Source organism: Schistocerca serialis, chromosome 10 (genome assembly GCF_023864345.2).
Source record: "Schistocerca serialis cubense isolate TAMUIC-IGC-003099 chromosome 10, iqSchSeri2.2, whole genome shotgun sequence".
NCBI lineage: Eukaryota > Metazoa > Arthropoda > Insecta > Orthoptera > Acrididae > Schistocerca > Schistocerca serialis.
Window position 1 is genome coordinate 148,895,440 of NC_064647.1, and position 27,688 is coordinate 148,923,127.

Sequence of the window (27,688 nt, forward strand, 5' to 3'; positions counted from 1 at the left end):
CCTCTTCAGCTGTCGGCGGTCACATATCAGTCAACAGGGGGAGTCGGGCAGTACGCTTTTGTGCTGAACGTGTTCCTTCACGTTTCCACTTCACTATGAGATCGGAAACAGAGGACCTAGGTATGTTTAGGAGTGTGGAAATCTCGTGTACAGACGTGTGACAGAAGTGACACCCAGTTCGAAGTCCTTGAGTTCCGCGGAGCGCCCCATTCTGCTCTCTCACGATGTCTATTGATTACTGAGGTCGCTGATACGGAGTACCTGGCGGTAGGTGGCATCACAATGCACCTAATGTGAGAAACGTATGTTTTTGGGATGTCCGGATACTTTTGATCACATAGTTTATGTGCATAGGTTCGGCGACCCTTCTAGAAAACGGGAACGGTGTATGTGTGTGAGTTTTTCTCCCGTGGCTCGCTACTCTTCGTTGTGACGGCGACCTCGCGGCTGCAGGCTTGATCGCCGCACAGCCCTACGGGCAGCGTCCGAAGCTGCGGCTCGGATTCCCCCACCGCATCTCGCGGGGACGCCGCGGACGTGAGAAGCACCCCCGGCCCCCACCACGGCGGGAGGCCTTCCGGCCGCTATATAACCGGTCCCTGGACTCCAGGCGCGCCTCACTGGACCGCAGCCAGTGCACAGTGGACGCAGCCCCATCTCCAGACGCCATGAAGATACCGGTGAGTCTCTAACAGCTGCGCTGCCCCGTTAACTTTCTCCGTATCCCGTGACATAGGCTTACCGCTCAGTGCACCTGATGACGTGCCTCTCCAAAGTCAGGTTCGTATTCCTTTACTGATACCTTTAAAGCCACAGATAAAGGCAATAATGTACATCTACATCTACATCTACATCGATACTCCGCAAGCCACCCAACGGTGTGTGGCGGAGGGCACTTTACGTGCCACTGTCATTACCTCCCTTTCCTGTTCCAGTCGCGTATGGTTCGCGGGAAGAACGACTGTCTGAAAGCCTCCGTGCGCGCTCTAATCTCTCTAATTTTACATTCGTGATCTCCTCGGGAAGTATAAGTAGGGGGAAGCAATATATTCGATACCTCATCCAGAAACGCACCCTCTCGAAACCTGGCGAGCAAGCTACACCGCGATGCAGAGAGCCTCTCTTGCAGAGTCTGCCACTTGAGTTTATTAAACATCTCCGTAACGCTATCACGGTTACCAAATAACCCGGTGACGAAACGCGCCGCTCTTCTTTGGATCTTCTCTATCTCCTCCGTCAACCCGACCTGGTACGGATCCCACACTGATGAGCAATACTCAAGTATAGGTCGAACGAGTGTTTTGTAAGCCACCTCCTTTGTTGATGGACTACATTTTCTAAGCACTCTCCCAATGAATCTCAACCGGGTACCCGCCTTACCAACAATTAATTTTATATGATCATTCCACTTCAAATCGTTCCGTACGCATACTCCCAGATATTTTGCAGAAGTAACTGCTACCAGTGTTTGTTCCGCTATCATATAATCATACAATAAAGGATCCTTGATTACTGAGGTCGCTGATATGGAGTACCTGGCAGTAGGTGGCATCACAATGCACCTAATGTGAGAAACGTATGTTTTTGGGATGTCCGTATACTTTTGATCACATAGTTTATGTGCATACTCAAGTATAGGTCGAACGAGTGTTTTGTAAGCCACCTCCTTTGTTACTTCCGAAAAGCACTTTACTCTATTCCGAACCTAAGCTTATTTTTAAGGAAAGTAGGAATATAGGAGCCATCAAACAAAATTTGTGACTGGACTGAGGAGTAATGAAGCGGAATGTTGTCTTGGATGGAGCGTCACAAACAGAGCTAGAAGTAACTTCGAGTGTGCTCCGGCTAAGTGCTAATAAAGGAAATAGATACCGTCAGTGAGTGCGATCATTGTGGATATTTGTGATTCAATCAGTATAAAAAATGGTTCAAATTGCTCTAAGCACTATGGGACTTAACATCTGTGGTCATCAGTCCCCTAGAACTTAGAACTACTTAAACCTAACCAACCTAAGGACATCACAGACATCCATGCCCGAGGCAGGATTCGAACCTGCGACCGTAACAGTCGCGCGGCTCCGGACTGAGCGCCTAGGACCGCTAGACCACCGCGGCCGGCTCAATCAGTATAGATCGGTTAATATATTATATTAATATATTGAGTAATCGATTATTCAAAAATAGTCTTAATCGCATTTATTATTATTGTACCGCCAACCGGCTTCAACCCGACGTAGGGGTCATCTTCTGGGCGTTTACACTATTGGTCGACTGCTGGTGGTGTCACTCCTGTCTAGTATAGTTTCCTGCCGTTATGTAGACAGGAGTGACACCACCAGCAGTCGACCAATAGTGTAAACGCCCAGAAGATGATGCCTATGTCGGGTTGAAGCCGGTTGGCGGTTCAATAATAATAAATGCGATGTTTTTGAATAATTGATTAATCATACTAATCGCTGCTTCATCTCCACAACCATGTTGTCCAAAAATCAATATATTGAGTGATGTGGAGCGTTTATTGTTTATTCACAAAATATTTGGAGAAGTCTGATGGGATCCTCGCTGTCCATCGCTTATCGGGACTACACTAAAAAAAAAGTTAAGATGATGGTTCTAATGCTTCATGTTGTACATAGTCTTCCCCAGACTCGAGGACAACGTACAGAATGTTCACACAACCACGTGGAACTGTCAGGAAAGTCCTTCTTCAGGATTCTGTTCAACTCGCGTGTCTCATCGGCTTGAATGTCGGCTTTGTTGTGAAAGCGTCAGCCTTTCGTGCGAATTTTCCATTTTGTCGTTTTGTGGCAGGTTCTTATTGGTATCACCAAGTCTCGTCACTGGTGCTGAATTTTTCCAGAAAGGAACTGTCCACGTGTTGCATTTTAATCAAGTTGCGGCAGGCGTCCACGCGTCGTTCCGTTTGTTCGGGAGTCAAGCAATATGGGATTAACTTTGCACGTACAGGGTGCATCTGAAAAGTACGGTGAATGGTCTCAGAAAATAAAGGGAACAAGAGTTACAAACGAAGTAGCTTAACCGGCCTTCAGAGCGATCAATTGCAGCTACAACAAACTTCTGACGTCGCTGGTGAGGTTATTGCAAACTGAAACTTCCTGTCAGATTAAAACTGTGTTCCGGACCGAGACTCGAACTCGGGACGAAATTCATCGGGTTCTACGGACTGCCGCTTCACGTTGCTCGCAGCATGGTTCATCTACTTCACCCTGCACCGATCTACCGGATACTCCATCTGACTGTTTGTTTAAAAAATTACCATCTCAGGGCACCTCTTGCATCCTGCACCGCCGACACCTTACACTAGATGAGTATTAAGCGTGGCTTCGTTTGACTACAGTAGTCTGAAAAGAGTAGGCTTGTAATATTTCTCCAAACTGTGGCCTTAAGATTTAATTCGCAAATTTCATTTTCTATGATTAATGACGTTATACAGAATGAGATTCTCACTCTGCAGCGGAGTGTGCGCTGATATGAAACTTCCTGGCAAATGAAAACTGTGTGCTGGACCGAGACTCGAACTCGGGACCTTTGCCTTTCGCGGGAAAGTGCTCTACAAACAGTGCTACCCAAGCACGACGCACGCCCCGTCCTCACAGCTTCAATTCAGTCAGTATCTCGTCTCCTACCTTCGCAGAAGAGCTTATGAGAAGTTTGGAAGGTAGGAGACGAGGTACTGGCTGTGGGGATGGGTCGTGAGTCGTGCTTGGGTAGCTCAGATGGTAGAGCACTTGTCAGCGAAAGGCAAAGGTCTCGAGTTCGAGTCTCGGTCCGGCACACAGTTTTAATCTGCCACTCCGCTGCAGAGTGAAAATCTCATTCTTATTGCAAACTGTCAGTAAACGCGTCTTCTGGAATCGTTCGAAGCGCCGAGGTCACGCGCTACTGGTTATCCGCTTCATTACAGAATATGAGACCTGGTGCTACCTGCACGACTCTGAGGCAAACCGACAGACAGTGCCATTGCGCTCATCGTCTTGCTTCCCAAAAAGCGTCGCCTGACAAAGTCCAAGTTCAATATGATGCTGTTCCTCTATCTCGATAGCAACGGCTCGAAGCATCACGAATTTCAACCCGAGGGATACAGGGAAGACGATGAACACCGTCCAATTGACTGTCGCTTGGTCTCTGGATCGTAGTGGCAGCACCAGTTTTCATTACCTTCAATGATGTGGATATCCAACAACGCGTTACCACAACACTTCGAGTTATTCCACAAAACGCGTTTGCTGACAGTTTCCAACAGCTTTACAACCTTTGTCAGAAGTGTGCTACAGCTAATGGCGATTACTTTGAAGGTCAGTAAAGGTATTTTGCTTCTAACTCTTGTTTCTTTTATTGGGTTGGGTTGTTTTGGGGAAGGAGACCAGACAGCGAGGTAATCGGTCTCATCGGATTAGGGAAGGACGGGGAAGGAAGTCGGCCGTGCCCTTTCAAAGGAACAAAAATGGTTCAAATGGCTCTGAGCACTATGGGACTTAACATCTATGGTCATCAGTCCCCTAGAACTTAGAACTACTTAAACCTAACTAACCTAACGACAGCACACAACACCCAGCCATCACGAGGCAGAGAAAATCCCTGACCCCGCCGGGAATCGAACCCGGGAACCCGGGCGTGGGAAGCGAGAACGCTACCGCACGACCACGAGATGCGGGCCCAAAGGAACCATCCCAGCATTTGCCTGTAGCGATTTAGGGAAATCATGGAAAACCTAAATCAGGATGGCCGGACGCGGGATTGAATTGTCGTTTTCCCGAATGCGAATCCACACTGCTAGCCACTGCACCACCTCGCTCGGTTTTCGTTTATTTCCTGAAGCCGTTCACCGAACTTTTCAGACTCACCTTGCACTCTTCTCTTCTTCAAAACATTCTGCAGAATGTCTTGAACAGCTGATTTTGAGCTATTGCTCCATTGCTATTTCTGACGCGACAACAATGATCATTACGGCCGCACGTCCACTACCTAACAATGCGTGCTCACTAGTCGAATGCACACCTATTGTTTACAGTTGTTAGTTCGAGCTGGCACCGTAGTTACTGCGCTGGCGACATACGCCAGGAATAACATCTCTCTCGGAACGTTTTCGGACGGAATGCTCGATGAATTGGCAGACAGAGTCAATAGTAAGACCACACTTTCTGCGTATGACGCAGATATCTGTAATGAACTGTTATCGCAAAGAAACATAAGAACTACTGACTTGTTGAAAAGGTTTCAGACTGCTGCAAAGATTGCCCAGTTACCTTAACATTCCGTTGACAATACGAATAGTACAGCATTCAGCGGGACCACGGGTGGCTCGTCACCCCATTATTTTACTTTATAATTAATTTCATCATTACAAAACTTTTAGAGTGAAATAGGCCCACTGTTATTAACATATAAACACTTTAGAGCAATCTAATGACGACAATTAGCGTATTGTGCTGTAAGAGAAAGAAGATATGAAAATTTCTCTTCTATGGCCACTGCAAAGGGGCCTGAGCATTTTGCACGAGCTATTTTCGTTTTTCTGTCTTTATGATGTTTGGAGCACAAATAATGACATCTTGCTTGCTATTGCAGTTTCGTGGGTCTGCAGTTTTTGTTGGCAAAGTTAGCAGTCTTAGGAATTTTCACAGTGTTTCGACTTTCGTTTTTACTTTCCTTAGCTGTTACAATAGCTCATAAAAATCTATTCTTACCGTTGATAATGTTCTTTGGTGGTGCCTCCTCCTTTTATTGCTCCTGAAGTTGCAACCTCGGTCTCAGAAATGCGTTCACGTTATCTTTCTAAATTATCTTCCTCGTTTGAAAATGTCATGTCCACTGCTACTGTTGTCGTCCTTCCTCCAAACCACTTCCCACCAAATCTTCAAACCTTCGATCATTCACATTTACAACTTCCATACTTGAAAAGCTTATGAAAGCTACAAGTCTAGCAAAGAAATTTCAGCTACGTAAATTGTAACAGGGGTGACTTAAAAAACCTCACGGTTGTATGATCTCATTTGGCGGTTATAGGAAACTGATTAGTAGCACTACAGGTCAGTTACTGATTTATGCAATTATGGCAAGGGAATAGATAGGGGTGACAAAAAAATAAAACTAAAATAGAAAACTTTACGAAAGAAACAAACATCACCCCTGTTATCACCGGAGGGATAAATGTTCGTAAACGTAGAATTGTGTTTTTTGTAAACCGCAGAACTGCTGTTACTTCAGTACAAATGAGTCACTCTTATTATCAGTATACTCTGACAAATTCCAGCGAATATTAATATCTAGGAATGTGAAATGAAAGGATCACAGAAAGGCTCAGAAGATGTCAGACTGTTTCGTTGGTAGAGTACTGGGAAAATGCAATCATTTTACAAAGAAAATTGCTTACAAAGCTGTTGTGCGATCCATCGTAGAATTTTGCTCAGAGGCGTTGGACCAATACCAGATCTAACAGAACAAACTGAATGTATGAAGAGAAGAGCGGTTTGAATGGTAACACGTTTCTCTGAGCTACGATGGAGCAGCATGGAAACGCTGTTGTGATCTGAAGTTTGAAACACACGAGGATGTCGAAAGAAGGTGCAATCGTATTTAACTAAAATGGGACCATTCCTGGAGCAAAAACGGTTTAGAAAGTGGGCATGCGCCACCTACGGAGCTCGATCACACAGTCGTTTGTTCGTATGTCCTGCATTTAGTTTCTTTAATCATTGCATGTCTCTTCAACCTCTGCATGTTTCAGCACTTATTTCAAACTGTTGGCAAGGAAGAAGCGTGCAGTTGGTCCATCACTCGTAAGACGCTTCAGCACGTGGCTGTAATCGTTCCTGTTGTCTTTCTCCTCTTTGTCGTCATCTTTAATAATTCTAGTAGCAAATACATTGCAGTTCAGGTGATCTGTAATACTTTTTTGAATGCAGATTAGTCACAAGTAAAAGTACGTACTAGAAGAGGAACCGAACCACTCACTACCAAATATCTTTCCCTACAACTATATCTAGTGTGACAGGACACTTTTAAATGACCGATGCCAACGTGTCCCAAACTGGATATCGCGTTGGTTCGTTTTGGCTCATCAACGAGAGCTATAACGACGCGTTCTTGTGGCGGTTCGAACGCTTGAAGCCGGCCGTTGTGGCCGAGCGGTTCTAGGCGCCTTAGTCTGGAACCGCGCGACCGCTACGGTCGCAGGTTCGAATCCTGCCTCGGGCATGGATGTGTGTGATATCCTTAGGTTAGTTAGGTTTAAGTAGGTCTAATAAGTTCTAGGGACTGATGATCTCAGATGTTAAGTCCCATAGTGCTCAGAGCCATTTTCTTTGAACGCTTCAGGTTTGTGTCATCTAGATTCTAGAGGATGGGGTAACCACATACCAAAGATATATAGAGGAGACAACAATAAACAGCACGCAAGAATTTTTTCCATCGCTTGTAGAATGACGGAAATCATAGGAGATAGAAAGGTGATTTCGCATAAAGCTAGACAGCCTCCTATATTCATAGTCGACAGCCTGCGAACAGTGGATGCTGGCGAACACGTAGATTTCGTCTTCCTAGATTTCCGTGACGCGTTTAACACTGTACGGCGACGTAAACGGTCAAAGCACCACCATACGGACTACCTTCGGAGAAATGTTAGCCGGCCGGAGTGGCCGAGCGGTTCTAGACGCTACAGTCTAGAACCGTGCGACCGCTACGGTCGCAGGTTCGGATCCTGTCTCGGGCATGGATGTGTGTGACGTCCTTAGGTTAGTTAGATTTAAGTAGTTCTAAGTTCTAGGGGACTGATGACCTCAGATGTGCTCAGAGCCATTTTAAGCATTTACAGCAGGATTAAGATCACACGATCAAGCATGGCTACAATGGTATCGTGGAAGAGATGACTGGAAAGTGGAATGGTTTTTAGTGATCAGAGTAGGTTCTGCCTGTATCGCCTAAATGGACAAAGACATGTATGGCGTATGACAGGTAAACGGCTCATTTCAGAGTGCATTCGCCCACGACGCACAGTTGCCATCTCAGTCTCTAGATCAGGGCCGGCCAAACGCTGCACAGTGTGCAGACGTGCGGAAGTGCTGCACATGTAAGCACGTGTGCCACAGCGACATCTGTTATTAGACATGTGTCTTAAATGAACGGCGGCAGCTCCACGTCCCTGTTTATGTGGTTCAAATGGTTCAAATGGCTCTGAGCACTATGGGACTCAACTGCTGTGGTCATAAGTCCCCTAGAACTTAGAACTACTTAAACCTAACTAACCTAAGGACAGCATACAACACCCAGCCATCACGAGGCAGAGAAAATCCCTGACCCCGCCGGGAATCGAACCCGGGAACCCGGGCGTGGGAAGCGAGAACGCTACCGCACGACCACGAGATGCGGGCTTAGGTTTATGTGGTACACGCAAGAGCTTGTTTGTGAACGATTTTTCTCGGTGATGAAAATGAATAAATCAAGGTTTCGATCAAGTATAAGTGATGAAAATCTTCGCAACTGCATGCGTTTGTCAATGAGCCGTGCTTTTGCGCCCGATTTTAACCATATCATTTCTCATGACGAGTGATAAACGTGTTTGGATTTACTCCTTTCATAATTAAAAATTATTGTTTACTAATTGTGCATTATTGCCTCATTCTGCTCCATGTTACATTATTATCAGGAAAATTGGTCGTTAAACCGATTGTTCCAATGTATACTTACATTTAGGGGTTTTTTTAATGTGTGAGGGGCTACGCTCAGCTGAAGTCGATAAAACATAACATTCATCTAATTGTCGGTTATTATGCAGATTTCAGACGCAACTGATGAAAGATATAGCAATAATGGTATTGACATAACAGGTGATCATCGAGAGGTCTGCGGTTATCATTCTGTTCAGAGGTCAGTGAGACAGAAATTATGTGAGTGTAACTGAGGGCACCGAGAATTAGTTATCGGAAACCCTGCATTAGTTTAATGTTATTTGAAATCATGAATAAGATTCGTTGGAAGTCGATAAGTGCTCTCTTTCTCAAATACTAGATCAAAAACATACGCGTATTTACGTGCCGTCAGTCGAGCTGCCTCAATAAAAACCCACGGCTGTTAACTGTATTACTTGTATTACTGGGTTAAACTGTTAACATAAAAGTAGACATCCCAATGAGTAGACTGTGACAGTATTTTAAATGTTTAATACGCGAAATACCTTCCCATGGTTGGCTTGCAAGCTGTGGAAAGAGCCCTAGAATGCGCCGGTACAGAGTATCCCAGTAAGTGGATAAAGCGACATCTGTGGGTAGAAACACGCACTACATGAACGCTGACGGCTGCGGCGTACACGCTGTGGCCCGGAAGTTGCACATGTGCAGGAGCACCGCACGCGTGCAGAATTTCTGGCCGGCCCTGCTTTAGGGTGTGGGTAGGTGAGGGGAGGGGGGGGGGATGGACAACAGTTACAATTCACGATTACATTTGCACAGGCCGTTAACGCCGTGCTGCTACAGGAAGGTGATGTACAAGAAAAATCACGACGAAACACCTCCTGCTTCGAGACGCGGTGCCCTTCGTCGTGTACAGCAAGCGCCCTGTCCAGCAACATCACCACAGCTACCACCAATTAAATACTTACGGGACATGATGGAATGGGAACTTACTCGTTCTCCAGAACTACTGTCAAACTGGAACAAAAGGTGCAATATGTTTGAGATAATCTATCGGAGGATGTCATTCGTCACCTTTATGATCGTTTGCATGCGACAATATACGTCTGCGTTGCCACCAGTGTGCTGCTGCGACGATTTGGGCACCCTTTTTGGAAATCTGTGGTAAGTTCTTATGCGAGCAAACTGCTGAGGTCATCGGCCCCTAGGCTTACACACTACTTAATCTAACTAACTTACGCTAAGGACAACATGCACACTCATGCCGGAGGGAGGACTCGAACCTCCGACGGGGGGAGCCGCGCGAACCGTGGCAATGCGCCTAAGACGACGCGGCTACCCCGCACGGCGGGCATCCTTTATTGTGGCGTGTATAATACGTTAGATGTCAGTTCATTACCAAATACTTCTACAACCATGAACCACGTTTGCCTCACTTGTCAATAAAATGACCTCATCGTCGAGGGTGTTGCATACTTTTTCTGCATTGGCTTTATGCAGGGTGTTACAAAAAGGTACGGCCAAACTTTCAGGAAACATTCCTGACACACAAAGAAAGAATGGACATGTGTCTGGAAACGCCTACTTTCCATGTTAGAGCTCATTTTATTACTTCTCTTCAAATCACATTAATCATGGAATGGAAACACACAGCAACAGAACGTACCAGCGTGACTTCAAACACTTTGTTACAGGAAATGTCCAAAATGTCCTCCGTTAGCGAGGATACATGCATCCGCCCTCCGTCGCATGGAATCCCTGATGCGCTGATGCAACCCTGCAGAATGGCGTATTGTATCACAGCCGTCCACAATACGAGCACGAAGAGTCTCTACATTCGGTACCGGGGTTGCGTAGACAAGAGCTTTCAAATGCCCCCATAAATGAAAGTCAAGAGGGTTGAGGTCAGGAGAGCGTGGAGGCCATGGAATTGGTCCGCCTCTACCAATCCATCGGTCACCGAATCTGTTGTTGAGAAGCGTACGAACACTACGACTGAAATGTGCAGGAGCTCCATCGTGCATGAACCACATGTTGTGTCGTACTTGTAAAGGCACATGTTCTAGCAGCACAGGTAGAGTATCATGTATGAAATCATGATAACGTGCTCCATTGAGCGTAGGTAGACGAAACTAAAATGAGCTCTAACATGGAAATTAAGCGTTTCCGGACACATTTCCACATAACATCTTTTCCTTATTTGTGTCTGAGGAATGTTTCCTGAAAGTTTGCCCGTACCTTTTTGTAACACCCTGTAGATGTAGGAATTTTTCGGACGCACATGCCCTGGAATGAGAAATACGACAGTCATCTTTATGCCTTCCTGCTGTTAACTGCGTTCTGCGCTATAGTCAACAACATCGACTGCGAACGGTCTCATGGACCTCTTTACATTATGCACAACAGCATTTATATATACTGCAAACGGCAATCGTTCCCGAAAGAACGCGACATCATGCTGGGTGCCGATGTTTACGGCGCTGAGAAACTCACGGGCCCGCAGACAGAGCTCTGTTTCGCAAGTTTGTGGAACCCATTTTGATTTTCAGTGATTTTTCACTCTCCTAAACGTCACAATAAATGAGAGTAGAACGTATCCCATAATTTTAGTCAAATCAGCGATATAGGCCTTTAAGTATGAGCATCTGTCCTGTGACTATTGTTGGAAATGGGAATAAAGTGCGCTTTTTCCGGTCGCTAGGGGCCCTGCGCTGCTCCAGCGATCTACGATAAACTACTTTTAGAAGGGGAGCAACTTCTTCCTCGTAACCTCTGTGGAAGATTACAGCCGTCGCACCTGTTTATGATGCGTTTCAACTATAAAGCGAGTGTAGTTACTTTTTCGTTCCGCGATCACTCTCTCAATATCTGCCATTTAGGTCGGCTAAATAAATATATCTTAATCGCATAGAAATCGTTGTAACGTCCCCTTAGAAAAATTATAAATTACTGTGCTTAAACTGACACACAATATTTTTAGCGCAACGCAATCTGACTTTCAATAATCCCTACAAAAGAATGGCCCTGCCTAACAATAACCTATACCTTTCACAAATCACTTACCTCACAAAAATCTTCGTTACTCGAACTACTGCAATACAGCGAGCGCCACTACTGCCAGCTAAATACGAGGCCTGTTCAGAAAGTAAGCTCCGATTGATTGCCAAATTGAAACCACAGTGAACATCAGAAATGTTTTACTTGTAACAATTAGCTACACCTTTCAGCTACTTCTCTACGTAGTCGCCGTTCTGACTTAGATTTTTGTCATAGCGTTGTACCAACTTTTCAATAGCCTCATCATAGAAGGCAGCCGCCAGTGCTTTCCGCCAATTCTCCACGCTGGCCTACACCTCGTTGTCTGTGTCAAAATGTTGTCTTCAAAGACAGCGGTTCATGTGACCAGAGATGAAACTCAGGGGGAGACAATTGCGGACTGTATTGTGGGTAATCTCACATTTCCATTTGAAAACGATGCAGGAGCATCTTCATTGCCCCTGCAGAATGCGGCTGAGAATTGTCTTGAAGAAGAAACAGCACTACAGTTATGTAATGTTAGCTGCATAGCTTCAGGCGAAATTTCTCACCAGGCCCTCGTACTTGGCGGCAGACACTACTTTCTAGACATCTTTACGCACTCACTGCGAGCTCAGAAATGAGAAGAGCGACGTGATGCTAACTGGGGTTATACTAGAGACACTACCCAACACATCTGTGCAAAGCTTTATCGGATTTTCATAGTCGTTTCCATTTCGCGACCGATCGGAGCTTACTTTCTGAACGCCCCTCGTAAAAGATTCAAACTACTGAAGGCACTAACTACTGCTAGGCACAGTTAGCAAATGAAAGATTTTGATAGAGAACAGACAATGTATTTACCTTAATAGTGTTCAAAAGTCATAATATATATAAAAGTTCATGACATCCAGTCTGATGGACACACGTCCATATCACCCGCTCTTAAAACTCCGCCATCTCTCTCCCCACATCCACCACTGCTGGCGGCTCAACTCCAACTGCGCAACGCTACGCGCTGTTAACAGCCAACAGCCCAACACTAGAATAGCGAATATTACAACAATGCCACCCACCCACAGACTGCACAAAGCACAGCCTGCGATTTTAATACAAAGCGCTACGTGGCATCACCAACATAAAAATCTAAACATCCTACTTAAAACGTCTAGGATTACTGGCAACAGTGGGCAAAGCGAAACAGCCAACATGGGCTTAGTTTGGTATCTCTAGGGGATCTATCAGTGAACAGTGGCATATGCAATACGGGATACTTGAGGAAAATTGCGGACTGTCTTCTCCGTCTAAGTGAGACAATTATCAGCAGTAGATAACAACCACTTTGGTTTTAGGAAAGATACAGGCGCCAGAGAGGCAATTCTGACATTGCGGTTGATAATGGAATAAAGAAAAATCAAGACACGTCCATAGGATTTGCAGACCTGGAAACATCGTTAGATGTGAAATGCTGCAAGGTGTTTCAAATTCCGAAAAAAATAGGAGTAAGCTATAGGGAGAGATAGGGACTAATAAGGGTGGACGACCAAGAAAGATGTGCTCGGATTAAAAAGGGTGTAAGACAGGGGTGTGGTATTTCTCCCCTACTGTCGAGTCTGTACAACGGAGAAGTAATGTTAGAAATTAAAGGTAGGTTCAGGGATGGGATGAAAATTGAAGGTGAAAGGATATCAATGATAAGGTTTACTGATGACATTGCAGTCTTGAGTGAAAGTGAAGAAGAATTACATGGTCTCCTCAATGGAATGAACAATCTAATAAGTACAGAATATGGACTGAGACTAAATCGAAGAAACGCGGAAGTAATGAGTAGTACCAGAAATGAGAACAGCGAGGAACATAACATTCGGAGTGATGGTCTTGAAGTTAAGGAATTCTGATGCCTAGGCAGCAAAATTACCAATGACGGACGAAGCAAGGGAGAGATCAACAGCAGACTAGCACTGGAAAAAAAGGGCATTCCTGGCCAAGAGAAGTCTTCTAGTGTCAAACATAGACCTTAATTCGAGGAGGAAATTTCTGAGAATTTGGGGCGCAGCATTGTATGGTAATGAAACACGGACTGTGGGAAAACCGGAACAAAAGAGATCGAAACATTTGAGATGCTACAGACGAATGTTGAAAATTAGGTGGACTGGTAAGGTAGGGAATGAGGAGGTCCTGCTCAGAATCAGAAAGGAAAGGAATATGTGGAAAACACTGGCAAGGAGAAGGGACAGGATGATAGGACATCTGTTAAGACATCAGGGAATGACTTCGTGGCGCTAGAGGGAGCCGTAGAGGGCAACAACTGTAGAGGAAGACAGAGAGTGGAATACGTCAAGCAAATAATCGAGGACGTAGGTTGCAAGTACTACTCTGAGATGAAGAGATTGGCACAGGAGAGGAATTCGTGGCGCGCCGCATCAAACAAGTCAGAAAACTGATGAGTCAAAAAAAGAAAAAAAAGAAAAAGCGGTGTTGTACGTTTCTAGGGACGTGTCCCCTGAGAAGTAACCTTTCTTTTCAGATTCTCAAGTTATGAGAAAAACACGTCACTCTTCTGAGCATTTGTTGGCTTTCTATCCATTCATCAGTTGGTTACGAAGACATGTCGACGCCTTCCTTCGAAAGCTGCTTGAGCGGTGGAAGATGTGTGGGGCCGCGAGAGAAATCTACGGTGATCGGTGGTGTTCTCCGCGGCCGGTGACATTCTCGCGCGGTCTGTCCTTTACGGGGACGCGCCACCACTCCGGTGCGGATGAACTCACCGCGTCCCTCGCCTGCGCGATCTCTCCCTGCGCTGCGACGAATCGGCTGTCCAGCTTTCTCCGCGCACCTATCGACGTTGTCGCTTTCTGAGTGGCCTCAGGACTCTCAGGAGGCAACTGGGAAACATTATCGCTGACATTCTGGAAATAAAATGGCAATTCGGTTGTAACGGAGACATCATTGCACCTCGAAACGACGAAAAAAAAATCTGTTTTCGAGCACGATCGCAAATAATTTCAACGAGAAGTTACCGGTTTCCCTGATATGCAAACGATTAGCTTTTCAGAGCATTCACACAAGGTTGGCGCCAGTGGCGACACCTACAACGTGATGACACGAGGAAAGATTCCAACCGATTTCTCATACACAAATAGCAGTTGACCGGCGTTGCCTGGTGAAACGTTGTTGTGATGCCTCGTGAAAGGAGGAGAAGTGCGTACCATCACGTTTCCGACTTTGATAAAGGTCAGATTGTAGCCTATCGCGATTGCGGTTTATCGTATCGCTACATTGCTCCTCGCGTTGGTCGAGATCCAATGACTGTTAGCGGAATATGGAATCGGTGGGTTCAGGAGGGTAATACGGAACGACGTGCTGGATCCCAAGGGCCTCGTATCACTAGCAATCGAGATGACAGGCGTCTTATCCGCATGGCTGTAACGGATCGTGCAGCCACGTCTCGATCCCTCAGTCAACAGATGGGGACGTTTGCAAGTCAACAACCATCTGCACGAACAGTTCGACGACGTTTGCAGCAGCATGGACTGTCAGCTCGGAGACCATAGCTGTGGTTACCTTTGACGCTGCATCACAGACAGGAACGCCTGTGATGGTGTACTCAACGACGAACCTGGGTGCACCAATGGCAAAACGTCGTTTTTTTTTTCGGATGAATCCAGGTTCTGTTTAAGGCATCATTATGGTCGCATCAGTGTTTGGCGACATCGCGGTGAACGCACATTGGAAGCGTGTATTCGTCATCGCCATACTGGCGTATCACCCGGCATGATGTTATGGGGTGCCACTGGTTACACGCCTCGGTCACCTATTGTTCGCATTGACGGCACTTTGAACAGTGGACGTTACATTTCAGATGTGTTACGACCCGTGGCTCTACCCTTGATTCGATCCCTGCGAAACCGTACATTTCAGCAGGATAATGGACGACCGCATGCTGCACGTCCTGTACGGGCCTTTCTGGATACAGAAAATGTTCGACTGCTGCCCTGGTCAGCACATTCTCCAGATCTCTCACCAATTGAAAACGTCTGGTCAATGGTGGCCGAGCAACTGGCTCCTTACAATGCGCCAGTCACTACTCTTGATGAACTGTGGTATCGTGTTGAAGCTGTATGGGCAGTTATACCTGTACACGCCATCCAAGCTCTGTTTGACTCAATGCCCAGACGTATCAAGGCCGTTATTACGGCCAGAGGTGGTTGTTCTGGGTTCTGATTTCTCAGGATCTATGCACCGAAACTGCGTGGAAATGTTATCACATGTTAGTTCTAGTATAATATATTTGTCCATGAATACCCGTTTATCATCTGCATTTCTTCTTGGTGTAGCAATTTTAATGGCCAGTAGTGTATGTGCGTGAGATAAAAGTGAAGGTATATGGGTAACGTCAAAATTAAAACGTGTGTGGTACAATGATATCATACGGCAAGCGGGAAGCACTAGTTAAGTCCCTACATCTGTACTCCGCAATCCACCTTGCGGAGAGTGGCGGAGGATACTTTGCCCATGACTGCCACTTCCCTCTCGTTAGTGCTCCTGAATCGGCGCGCGATAACTACAATTTCTGTCAGTTCAGCGTGACCTCGAGTACGTCTACTGTTACCTTAGCAGAGCTTGAAACTACCGCTTCAGTCATTTGTAAGCTTCTTTTTATTTAAAACACGACCAGTTTCGGGTTCTTAAGTGCCCATCATTTGGTGTTATTGAGAAAATAAACAAAAGACCGGGGCTAACAATGTTGCGATCTGCAACGCGTATTTCCGACTCTCTATGAGAAATACGTTACATTTACATCCACGTGAGGCAACTGCTATCGCTGCACCAAGCGCTGGTCCCCTGCAGGTTACTGCTACTTTCCTCTATACGGCACCAATGTCCGCGAACGACGTGGCTTCTGATGTCGTGTGCACCACGGCGAGCAAGATGCCGTCGTGATTAGGATTTTCAGGAGTGCAATTCAATTTCCTGCCTCTCCATGTAGATTTTCTGTTTGTATTGTTTTCGTAAATTCCTTAAGACTTGTCCGTGTAAAAAATGCTGAAGATTTCTTTTCGCTACCCAAGCATACGTTGGTGACCTCATTTTCGATGATATGTTACACTGAACTCTTCCTTTCCTCCTTCCCTGGATGCAGTGCACCTTCTCAGAATCCTCTCAGTGAATCATTGCTTAGGATTTCAGATGTTCGTCCCATTTCGTGTTCTTGTAGTAAAAATGAGAAGGTCCCATTCATGTTCGGCCGACAAGTTATTGTAGTACACCCAGGTGACAAATTTTGCCGGTCGCTGTGGACGAGCGGTTGTAGGCGCTTCAGTCCGGAATCGCGCTGCTGCTACGGTCGCAGCTTTGAATCCTGCCTCGGGCATGGATGCGTGTGATGTCCTTAGGTTGGTTAGATTTAAGTAGACCTCAGATGTTAAGTCCCATAGTGCTTAGAGCCATTTTGTGACACACTTCAGAAACTTGTAACGTGGTACTGGCTTGTTCTACCTTCACCATGCGGATACTGTGATGCCTTCTATTGCTGCCTGCTGGCACAGCCACGATCAACGAAAGTGTAATGTCCTTTTCCTATGCCCAGGCAGTATTCTTCACCTCGTCGAGCGACGTGAATGGGAGGCGATACAACACTGTTATTACAGTCAATATTTGTTACTAATGTCTGCTCTTTGCTCTAATTTGAGTATATACTCGGATTACACAAATATTTTAAAGTATCTTCCTTTAATAAGTTTAAATACGAATTATTAGTATTGGCTAGCTGCGTTGTTTAGCGGTTGCCGTCAAAGTTGCCCATTAACAGTTACTAGGCGGCCGATTTGAGTGTCAAAATAAATTGACAAATTTGATTTGCGTAGCCCAAGTACACCGAATTAATTTCTTCAAAAGTCACAGGGTTTATATAACAGAGCACGATGTTTTGACCTTTGAAAGTTATTCCCTTTAATATTAATGTGGAATAAACTACTATTATTTATTATTATTTTCGATTATTCCCATTTAAGAGAGTGTTTGAACTTGAATTCCTTTATGATGATTGTTTATGTTTTTTCTGAGCCCAAATTTTCTTCATGTGTTCACTGTGTTGTTTCTTTCGCTCCTCTGTCCATTTTCATCCTGGTCTCTTCTGTGTTGTGGTGTCAAATTTATGTTTTTTGATGATGTTCCTGAATTCAGTTCTATTCTCTGCATCGTTTACTGTTATGTGTGCTTGTCTGAGGTCCTCTTCAACTTCTTTCATCCATTTTGTTTTTCCCCTGCCTGAGTTGATGACTTTAAGAATTCGCTTTGAAATTCTGTTTTCATTCATCCTGTGGATATGTCCGTAGAACTGCATTCTTCTTTTCCTTATTGTATCCGTAATCTTGTCTGTGTATTTATATAATTCTGATGTTGGTCTCTTCTTCCAGATTCCTTGCTCTTGTATCGGGCCAAAAATTTTCCTTAGAATTTTCGTTTCTTGTTTCTCTATTTCTTTGATTTTAGTTTGCCCACCTATTTGTGTTGTTTCAGATGTATACAGTGCCTCCGGAAGTACGACAGTGTTGTAGTGCCTCAATTTTGCGTTAATGGATATGGACTTTTTGTTATAATAGTTACACATGAGTTTATATGTTTTCTGTAGTTTTTTTATTCTTTCCTCATTGGCCTTCAGGTTGATCCCTGATGGCTGGATGATTTCTCCAAGGTACTTAAAATGTGGTACTTGTACGATTTTCCCATGGGTTGTCACAATAGGCAATTTGTCTTGTGGCACTCTTTCTATGTACTGGGTTTTCTCATATGAGATTTGCAGGCCAGTTCTTTGTGCAATTTCGTGTAATTTCTCTATGGCGTTAGTGGCTTCTTTTCTATTATTTGTGAGGATTGCAAGGTCATCCGCAAAAGCTAAACACTTCACATTGAATCTATTATCTTTTCTAATGCCAATTTGGATTCCTTTGACTTCTTTTTCCCATGTCCTGATGATTCTTTCAAGAATGATATTAAAGAGTAATGGTGAAAGTCCGTCACCCTGTCGCACTCCAGTTTGGATTTCAAGTGGTTCCGAGATATCCCCCATAAATTTAACCTTGGAGACTGTGTCAGTTAATGTTTCCCGAATGATTGCTCTTACCTTTCTGTCAATGCTGAATTCTTCCAGCGTCTTGCAGAGCGCTACTCTGTCTATTGAGTCGTAGGCCTTTTTAAAATCTACAAAAGTGACCACTGTGTTTCGGGTGATTCTCATCTATTATTATTATTATTATTGTCCGGAGACAATCCAGTACACGGTTCGCTTCTCGTGATATCTGTTCCAAATCGTGGGACACTACAGTTTTTCCTTAAGTCGGTTTTAATTAAAACAGTTACCTTGATATGATTTACTATTATGAGTGGTCACACTTTAGTTCGATAACAAGTTTCCAAACAGGGTCTGTAATCGAAAGTCAAGTTGCAACGCGTTGTTTGAATGGTAGCGGAATAATGATATCGATCTTTTATCGATTGAGATGTTCGCTAGATGTTAACGTTATCTCAGTTCTGTCAGTTTTCGTGTTTTCGGCAATAAATTTAACGAACAGAAATTTGCTTTCAATTAGCCCGGTTTCCAGTGAAGTTAACTGTTTCACACAGTGGAGCATAGACTTAGGAGACGCCAATACTCAAGACTCAAACGCTAAAAACTCGGACACTAAAATCTCGATCACCGACACTGCTAGACACTAAATACTCCCAAACGCTAAAGACGTTACAAAACGTCCGTTGGGTTTTATATAGTAGTTGTGAAATAAAAGGCACGTTCCTTGAATAAAGCCCCTTGCTACTTTGCATATGATGCTCTATTTCATTGGCTCTTATTTTATTTAATTTTCTCTACTTTAGAACCGGAATTCATGATTTTAAATAAAGTACAGGAATTGCTCGTGGCCAACGCCAAGAGGCCTGGGTTCGATTCCCGGCTGGGGCAGGAGATTTTCTCCGCTCAGGGACTGGATGTTGTGCTGTCCTCATCATCATTTAATCCCCATCTCCGACGCGCAAGTCGCCCAATGTGGCGTCGAATGCAATAAGTGCTTGCCCTCGACGGCCGAATTCCCAAGAACGGGGGACTCCCGACCCACAATTCCGTACGCTCATTTCCATTTTAGCTCGTGGCCAGTTCGAATAAATTTTAGTTTCAAGTAAGACCAGGTATATAACGACGGGTTACAATGCGATCCGGAAACTTCCGAGTAGAATACTCAGCCGTAGGTAGCAACGAGGCGTCGTCTGCAGGGGCCACGGGTAACTACGTACTGACTTGGGTCAGTAACCCGCTACACCTGTGCCGCTGTTGCCCGGATGAGCGGCCGTAACCTGAGCTTGCGAGAGAAAGTTGTGGCCACTCCGGTGCGAAGCACCTGCCGTTACTTCCAGAGGATACGCGTGGGGGCCACTGCCGCATGTCGCGGGTCACAAGAGGTAGCGTTACACACACAAGCACACACTCTGCACTGGCCGTCCCTCTCTTACTGCATGTTTTCATTTGAATCTACACATAAGAGTCAAAGAAACTAGTACACCTACCTAATACTGTGCAGGGTCCCCGCGAGCACACAGAAGTGCCGCAACACGAAGTTGCGTGGACTCGACTAATGTCTGAAGTAATGCTGGAGGGAATTGGCACCGTGAATCCTGCGGGACTGCCGTAAGTCAGTAAGAGTACGGGGGGGGGGGGGGGGGGGGGATCTCTTCAGTACGTAGCAAGGCATCCCAGATATTCTCAATAATTTGGTGACCACCGGCCGTGTTTAAACTCAGAAGAGTGTTTCTGGAGCCACTCTGTAGCAATTGTGGACGTATGTGGTGTCGCGTTGACCTGCTGGAACTGGCCATGTCCGTCGGAATGCGCAATGAAAATGAATGGATGCAGGTGATCAGACAGGATGCTTATGTACGTGTTACCTGTCAGAGTCGTATCTAGACGTATCAGGGGTTGCATATCACTCCGGCCCATACCATTACAGAGCCTCCAACAGCTTGAAGACTACCCTGCTCATATGCAGGGTGCGTGGCTTCATGAGGTTGTCTCCATACCCGTATACCTCTATCAGATAGATACAATTTGAAACGAACGGCAAAAATCACAGCAGAACTGAATGTCGCACTCGGAAACCCTGTCGTCTACGTCTACGTCTACGTGATTACTCTGGTATTCACAATAAAGTGCCTGACAGAGGGTTCAATGAACCACCTTCAAGCTGTCTCTCTACCTTTCCACTCTGAAACGGCACACGGGAGAAACGAGCCCTTAAATTTTTTTGTGCGAGCTCTGATTTATCTTATTTAATCCCGATGATCATTTCTCCCTATGTAGGTGGGTGCCAACAGAATGTTTTCGCAATCGAAGGAGAAAACTTCATGTATCATGTCTGTGACACTATCTACCCTATTTCGTGATAATACAAAACGAGCTGCTCTTCTTTGTACGTTTTCGATGTCATCCGTCAGTCTCATCGGATGTGGATCCCACACCACACAGCAGTACTCCATAGTAGGGCGGACAAGCGTGGTGTAAGCAGTCTCTTTGGTAGACTTGCTGCACCTTCTAAGTGTTCTGCCAAAGAATCGCAATCTTTAGTTTGCTCTACCCACAATATTATCTATGTGATCGTTCCAATTTAGGTTATTTGTAATTGTAATGCCTAAGTATTTAGGTAATTTATAGCCCTCCGATTTGTGTGACTTATCGCGTAATCGAAATTTATCGGATTTCTTTTAGTACTCATGTGAATAACTTCACACTTTTCATTATTCAGGGTCAATTGCCACTATTCGCACCATACAGATATCTTATCTAAATCATTTTGCAAGTCGTTTTGATCATCTGATGACTTTACAAGACGGTAAATGACAGCATCTTCTGCAAACAATCTAAGACGGTTATTCAGATTGTCTCCTATGTTGTTAATATACACTCCTGGAATTTGAGCCGGCCGAAGTGGCCGTGCGGTTAAAGGCGCTGCAGTCTGGAACCGCAAGACCGCTACGGTCGCAGGTTCGAATCCTGCCTCGGGCATGGATGTTTGTGATGTCCTTAGGTTAGTTAGGTTTAACTAGTTCTAAGTTCTAGGGGACTAATGACCTGAGCAGTTGAGTCCCATAGTGCTCAGAGCCATTTGAACCATTTGAACCTGGAATTTGAAATAAGAACACCGTGAATTCATTGTCCCAGGAAGGGGAAACTTTATTGACACATTCCTGGGGTCAGATACATCACATGATCACACTGACAGAACCACAGGCACATAGACACAGGCAACAGAGCATGCACAATGTCGGCACTAGTACAGTGTATATCCACCTTTCGCAGCAATGCAGGCTGCTATTCTCCCATGGAGACGATCGTAGAGATGCTGGATGTAGTCCTGTGGAACGGCCTGCCATGCCATTTCCACCTGGCGCCTCAGTTGGACCAACGTTCGTGCTGGACGTGCAGACCGCGTGAGACGACGCTTCATCCAGTCCCAAACATGCTCAATGGGGGACAGATCCGGAGATCTTGCTGGCCAGGGTAGTTGACTTACACCTTCTAGAGCACGTTGGGTGGCACGGGATACATGCGGACGTGCATTGTCCTGTTGGAACAGCAAGTTCCCTTGCCGGTCTAGGAATGGTAGAACGATGGGTTCGATGACGGTTTGGATGTACCGTGCACTATTCAGTGTCCCCTCGACGATCACCAGTGGTGTACGGCCAGTGTAGGAGATCGCTCCCCACACCATGATGCCGGGTGTTGGTCCTGTGTGCCTCGGTCGTATGCAGTCCTGATTGTGGCGCTCACCTGCACGGCGCCAAACACGCATACGACCATCATTGGCACCAAGGCAGAAGCGACTCTCATCGCTGAAGACGACACGTCTCCATTCGTCCCTCCATTCACGCCTGTCGCGACACCACTGGAGGCGGGCTGCACGATGTTGGGGCGTGAGCGGAAGACGGCCTAACGGTGTGCGGGACCGTAGCCCAGCTTCATGGAGACGGTTGCGAATGGTCCTCGCCGATACCCCAGGAGCAACAGTGTCCCTAATTTGCTGGGAAGTGGCGGTGCGGTCCCCTACGGCACTGCGTAGGATCCTACGGTCTTGGCGTGCATCCGTGCGTCGCTGCGGTCCGGTCCCAGGTCGACGGGCACGTGCACCTTCCGCCGACCACTGGCGACAACATCGATGTACTGTGGCGACCTCACGGCCCACGTGTTGAGCAATTCGGCGGTACGTCCACCCGGCCTCCCGCATGCCCACTATACGCCCTCGCTCAAAGTCCGTCAACTGCACATACGGTTCACGTCCACGCTGTCGCGGCATGCTACCAGTGTTAAAGACTGCGATGGAGCTCCGTATGCCACGGCAAACTGGCTGACACTGACGGCGGCGGTGCACAAATGCTGCGCAGCTAGCGCCATTCGACGGCCAACACCGCGGTTCCTGGTGTGTCCGCTGTGCCGTGCGTGTGATCATTGCTTGTACAGCCCTCTCGCAGTGTCCGGAGCAAGTATGGTGGGTCTGACATACCGGTGTCAATGTGTTCTTTTTTCCATTTCCAGGAGTGTAGATCAGAAACAATAGAGGGCATATAACACTTCCTTGGGGAACGCCGGATATTACCTCTGTTTTACTCGATGACTTTCCGTCTATTACTACGAACTGTGACCTTTCTGACAGGAAATCACGAATCCAGTCACACAACTGAGGCACGCAGTTTGGTAAGAAGACGCTTGTGAGGAACGGTGTCGAAAGCCTTCTGGAAATCTAAAAACATGGAATCAATCTGACATCCTCTATCGATGGCACTTATTACTTCATGAGTATAAAGAGCTAGTTGTGTTTCACGAGAACGATAATTTCTAAAACCGTGCTGACTATGTGTCAATAAATCATTTTTTTGAGGTACTTCATAATGTTCGAATACGCCCTAAAGAAAGGCGAAGGAAGCTCCATAGGTAGGGAACTACGGGTCAACCTGGAATTGCAAAACCACTCATCAGTAACACACATACCTGTTGCAGAAACCAAAAAATATGGACTTTGGGGCAATGGAAGAAAGTCATTTGGTCGAATGATTCTTGTTGTACACTGTTTCCAACTTGTGGTCGAGTTTACATCCCAAGAATGAAACATGGAAGCCATTCGGTTTCGATTTCGACATCGGTGTCGAGGTTTTCAACCAGCCTCTGTGGCCGAGCGGTTCTAGGTGCCCCAGTCCGGAACCACGCAGCTGCTGCGGTCGCAGGTTCCAATCCTGCCTCGGGCATGGATGTGTGTGATGTCCTTAGGTTAGTTAGGTTTAAGTAGTTCGAAGTTCTAGGGCACTGATAACCTCAGATGTTAAGTCCCATAGTGGAGGAGGAGATTAGTGTCTAACGTCCCGTCGAGAACGAGGTCATTAGAGACGGAGCGCAAGCTTGGGTTAGGGAAGGATGGGGAAGGAAATCGGCGGTGCCCTTTCAAAGGAACCATCCCGGCATTTGCCTGAAACGATTTAGGGAAATCACGGAAAACCTAAATCAGGATGGCTGGAGACGGGATTAAACCGTCGTCCTCCCGAATGCGAGTCCAGTGTGCTAACCACTGCGCCACCTCGCTCGGTTAAGTCCCATAGTGCTTAGAGCCATTTTTTCGAGGTTTTCTATAGGCCTACTGGTTACTCAGCGAGGTACCATTACTGCCAATGATTATGTGATCATTTTGGCGGATCAGGTGAATCTCACGGCGTAGTGTTTGTTCTCCAATGCTGATGTTGTGTTCCATTAGGACAGGACCCCTGTTCACGCACCCCGAATCGTTCACGACCGGTCTTTTGAGCACAAGGACAAATTGTGGCATCCCCGCTGGCGACCACAGTTATTTCATTTCAAAATTGTAGAGCCGTTATGTTTTACTTTTGAGAGAAGGGTGTGCTATAGCTATCCACCTCCATCATCGTTAGTGGAACTTGGCTCTATCTTGCAGGAAGAATTATATAGGATTCCCTTGAAAACCATACAGGATCTGTGTTTATTCATTTCGAGACGACTGGAAGCTTTCTTCTGTGCGAGAGGTTTTCCTACACCGTATTAGTGATCGTAATGTGTCGTGTTTTCGGTGTTTGCATGTTTTTGTTATTTCAAGCCTTTTCGATACTTTTTCACCCTGACATCCTGAAACGTCCCCTTGGAAAAATTAAGCATGACTGTGCTGGAAAACTTCTTATGTTATTTGATTTTCAAACAGCTGAGCAAAACTGGACGTACTCAGACAGTTCTCTCTTTACTTATTATGATCATCACTAAACTGACACACAATATTTTTTAGCGCAACGCAATCTTTCAATAATCCCTACAAACGAATGGCCCTGACTAATAATAACCTATATCTCCCATGAATCACTTATCCCACAAAAATCTTGGTTACTCGAACTACTGCAATACAACGAGCGCCAATACTGCCAGCTAAATAAAAGATTCCAGCTACTGAAGGCACTAACTACTGATAGGCATGGTTAGCAAATGAAAGATTTTGATAGAGAACGAACAATGTATTTACCTTAATAGTTTTCAAAAGTCATAATATATATATCAGTTCATGACATCCAGTCTTACAAATTTCCTTTTTCTGACGGACCCATTTCCAGATTGTCCGCTTTCAAAACTCTGCCATCTCTCTCCCCACATCCACCACTGCTGGCGGCTCACCTCCAATTGCCCAACGCTACGCGCTGTTCACATCCAACTACCCAAAACTACAAAAGCGAATATTCCAGCAATGCCAACCAGCCACAGACTGCACACAGTACAGTCAGTGATTTTCATACAGAGGGCTACGTGGCGTTACCAATATAAAAACCTAAACAGCTTACTTACAACCCCAACGAAATAATGAAAGGATAAAAAAATTATCGCATATTGCGTATTCACCTTGAGAGAGACCAGCTTGTTCCATCTCATTATAATTATCTTATTCCATCGCATTATGTTGAATGCTATATATGTTTGGGATATTTTCATCATTTTTTCAAATTTAAGAACTGATATAACTCGAGTGAAGAAATGAACTACCTGCATATTTGATTCATAATTACGTAAATGCACTTCCTTTCCTTAATGCTTCTACGTTCCCTTGGATTAATTAATTTTGAGTTTTTATTAAGAGTTCGTCTGCTAGTAGTGGCAAGGCAGAGATGTGGTCGCTCTGTAGGTTGGTTGGTCTCAACATAAATTTGGGGTAAAGGCAGCGATGATGCACTTATTTGCCAGGGGTAGTTCGGGGCTGGTAACAGATTCCCCTCCCGTCCAGGGCGGAAGAGAGGGCCGTCATGACAGGGTCACTCTGGCAGAAGCTGTTGAACTGAGCGGGCGGAATCGAGGGCGATCTCCGTCTTTGCCGCCAATTTCTTTGTGGGATGAGGTATAATTTATTATATTGTTACCCCATTAGCTGAATGGTCAGCGAGTTGGATTGCCACGCACGGGGGCCCGCGTTCGATTCCCGGCTGGGAAAGGAGATTTTCTCTCCTCAGGGGCTGGGTGTTGTGCTGTTCTTATCATCACTTCTTCTCCACTGTCGACGCGCAGATCGCCCAGTGTGGCGTCGCACTCAATAAGACCTGCACTTGGCGGACAAACTTCCCGACTGGGAATTCCCGGCCACTGACGCCATACGCTCATTTCCATTATTATGTTGTTATTAATCAGCTCTTTCTCAGAATGGAAGTAGTTAGCATGTCGTTACGACCATTCCTTTTTTTGAGAAATTTTGCCTGTAAAAAATTAGAATTTTCAGTTAGGGTTTCTTTTCCAGAAGTGGGCATGGGGGGATCAAGTTATCCATTTGTAGTAAAGCGATGAGTTAGTGTCTTCAGTACACGAGAGCAGCAATAGTACCAAAAATCATATAGTTCCACTTTTAGCAATAGCGTTTTGCATTTTTGAAATTTCTTACTGTTGCTAAAGTAACATAGGCATCACCCGGCCTAGTTAGCTTAACACGTGGTCGTAACTGCTGATGAGAAATTTAGACGACGATTCCGTCTGAAACCTGCTAGGATATGCGTGTCTTTTGTGTGAGTTACTTAAGGCTCTAAGAGTGTGACGTAATTTATTGAGCAAATTCATAAATGTTGTGCACGGATCTGTTCAGTCATGACTAACCCCCATTTGCAAGCAGTAACCTAGACGATGCTCCACGTCCTAACTAATTGGTAAATAATAGGTTGTGCGTGTGAATATTTGCATAGATTGAAAAACAAGAATGAACATTGAGGTGAGTACAAAAAATTAGGCGTTGGTGTCGATCACCCACGCCGTGTCGAATTGCACCGCCAGCAAGCTATCAGCTCGTTCTTTAAAATAGTTACGGTGAGGATGCTTGCGTGTGCTGTTAACTGTTAATTTGCATGTGCCAAATTTTGTAGTATGTTTTAGCTTAAGAATTTTTTTTATGTATACGAGAGATGTTTGTTGTGTCTGCTTTGTTCCCCCGTTTTCCCACCAAGTATCTTTCCTATAATTTTGACTAAGGGAACGGTGCTGAGAAGTAATGGAGAGAGTGAACATTGAGGAACCGAAGCGCGGTTCATTAATTCATAACGATTCGGTCCAAGTAATAACATGGGGTGCGAATTTCAATCACTGTCCAAGCAGACCAGATGCAGCAACGTAGATCCCTATCCTTTCCCAGTGCACAATACTAAAAAAACGAGATCAGACTTCTGATAGTATAGGCACATTCAGTGCGAGAGAGTGTTGGATAGATTACTGATAATATGGGCACGCTTAGCTATAAATAAGATAGAATTTATTCATCAGGTTACCTTCGATTCAGAAGGGTGTTGCACGCAGGGACTATTATATTGACTTGTAAGTAATAGATTTCAGCTATCAGTAGTCCTTTTGGAACTTTATTGGTAGATGTAGATTTCAGCTATAAACTAGCCGTTCTCAATGCACTATCATTTTTGATCAATGCGTGTAATGCTTGTTGGTCGGGCTTCATCCACAGTTCATTGAATACTAT

The 27,688-nt window shown here is 45.4% G+C and overlaps 1 protein-coding gene across 1 annotated transcript in view; it reads left to right on the top strand.

The window, feature by feature from the left end:
* Positions 1-621: 621 nt before the first annotated feature.
* Positions 622-27,688, top strand: part of LOC126424888 (ras-interacting protein RIP3-like) — a 67,673-nt gene continuing 40,606 nt past the window's right edge. The window contains exon 1 of the mRNA XM_050087721.1: positions 622-680. Within this exon, the coding sequence (XP_049943678.1) occupies positions 669-680 (12 nt within the window). The 5' untranslated portion in view covers positions 622-668. The remainder of the gene's footprint in view (positions 681-27,688) is intronic.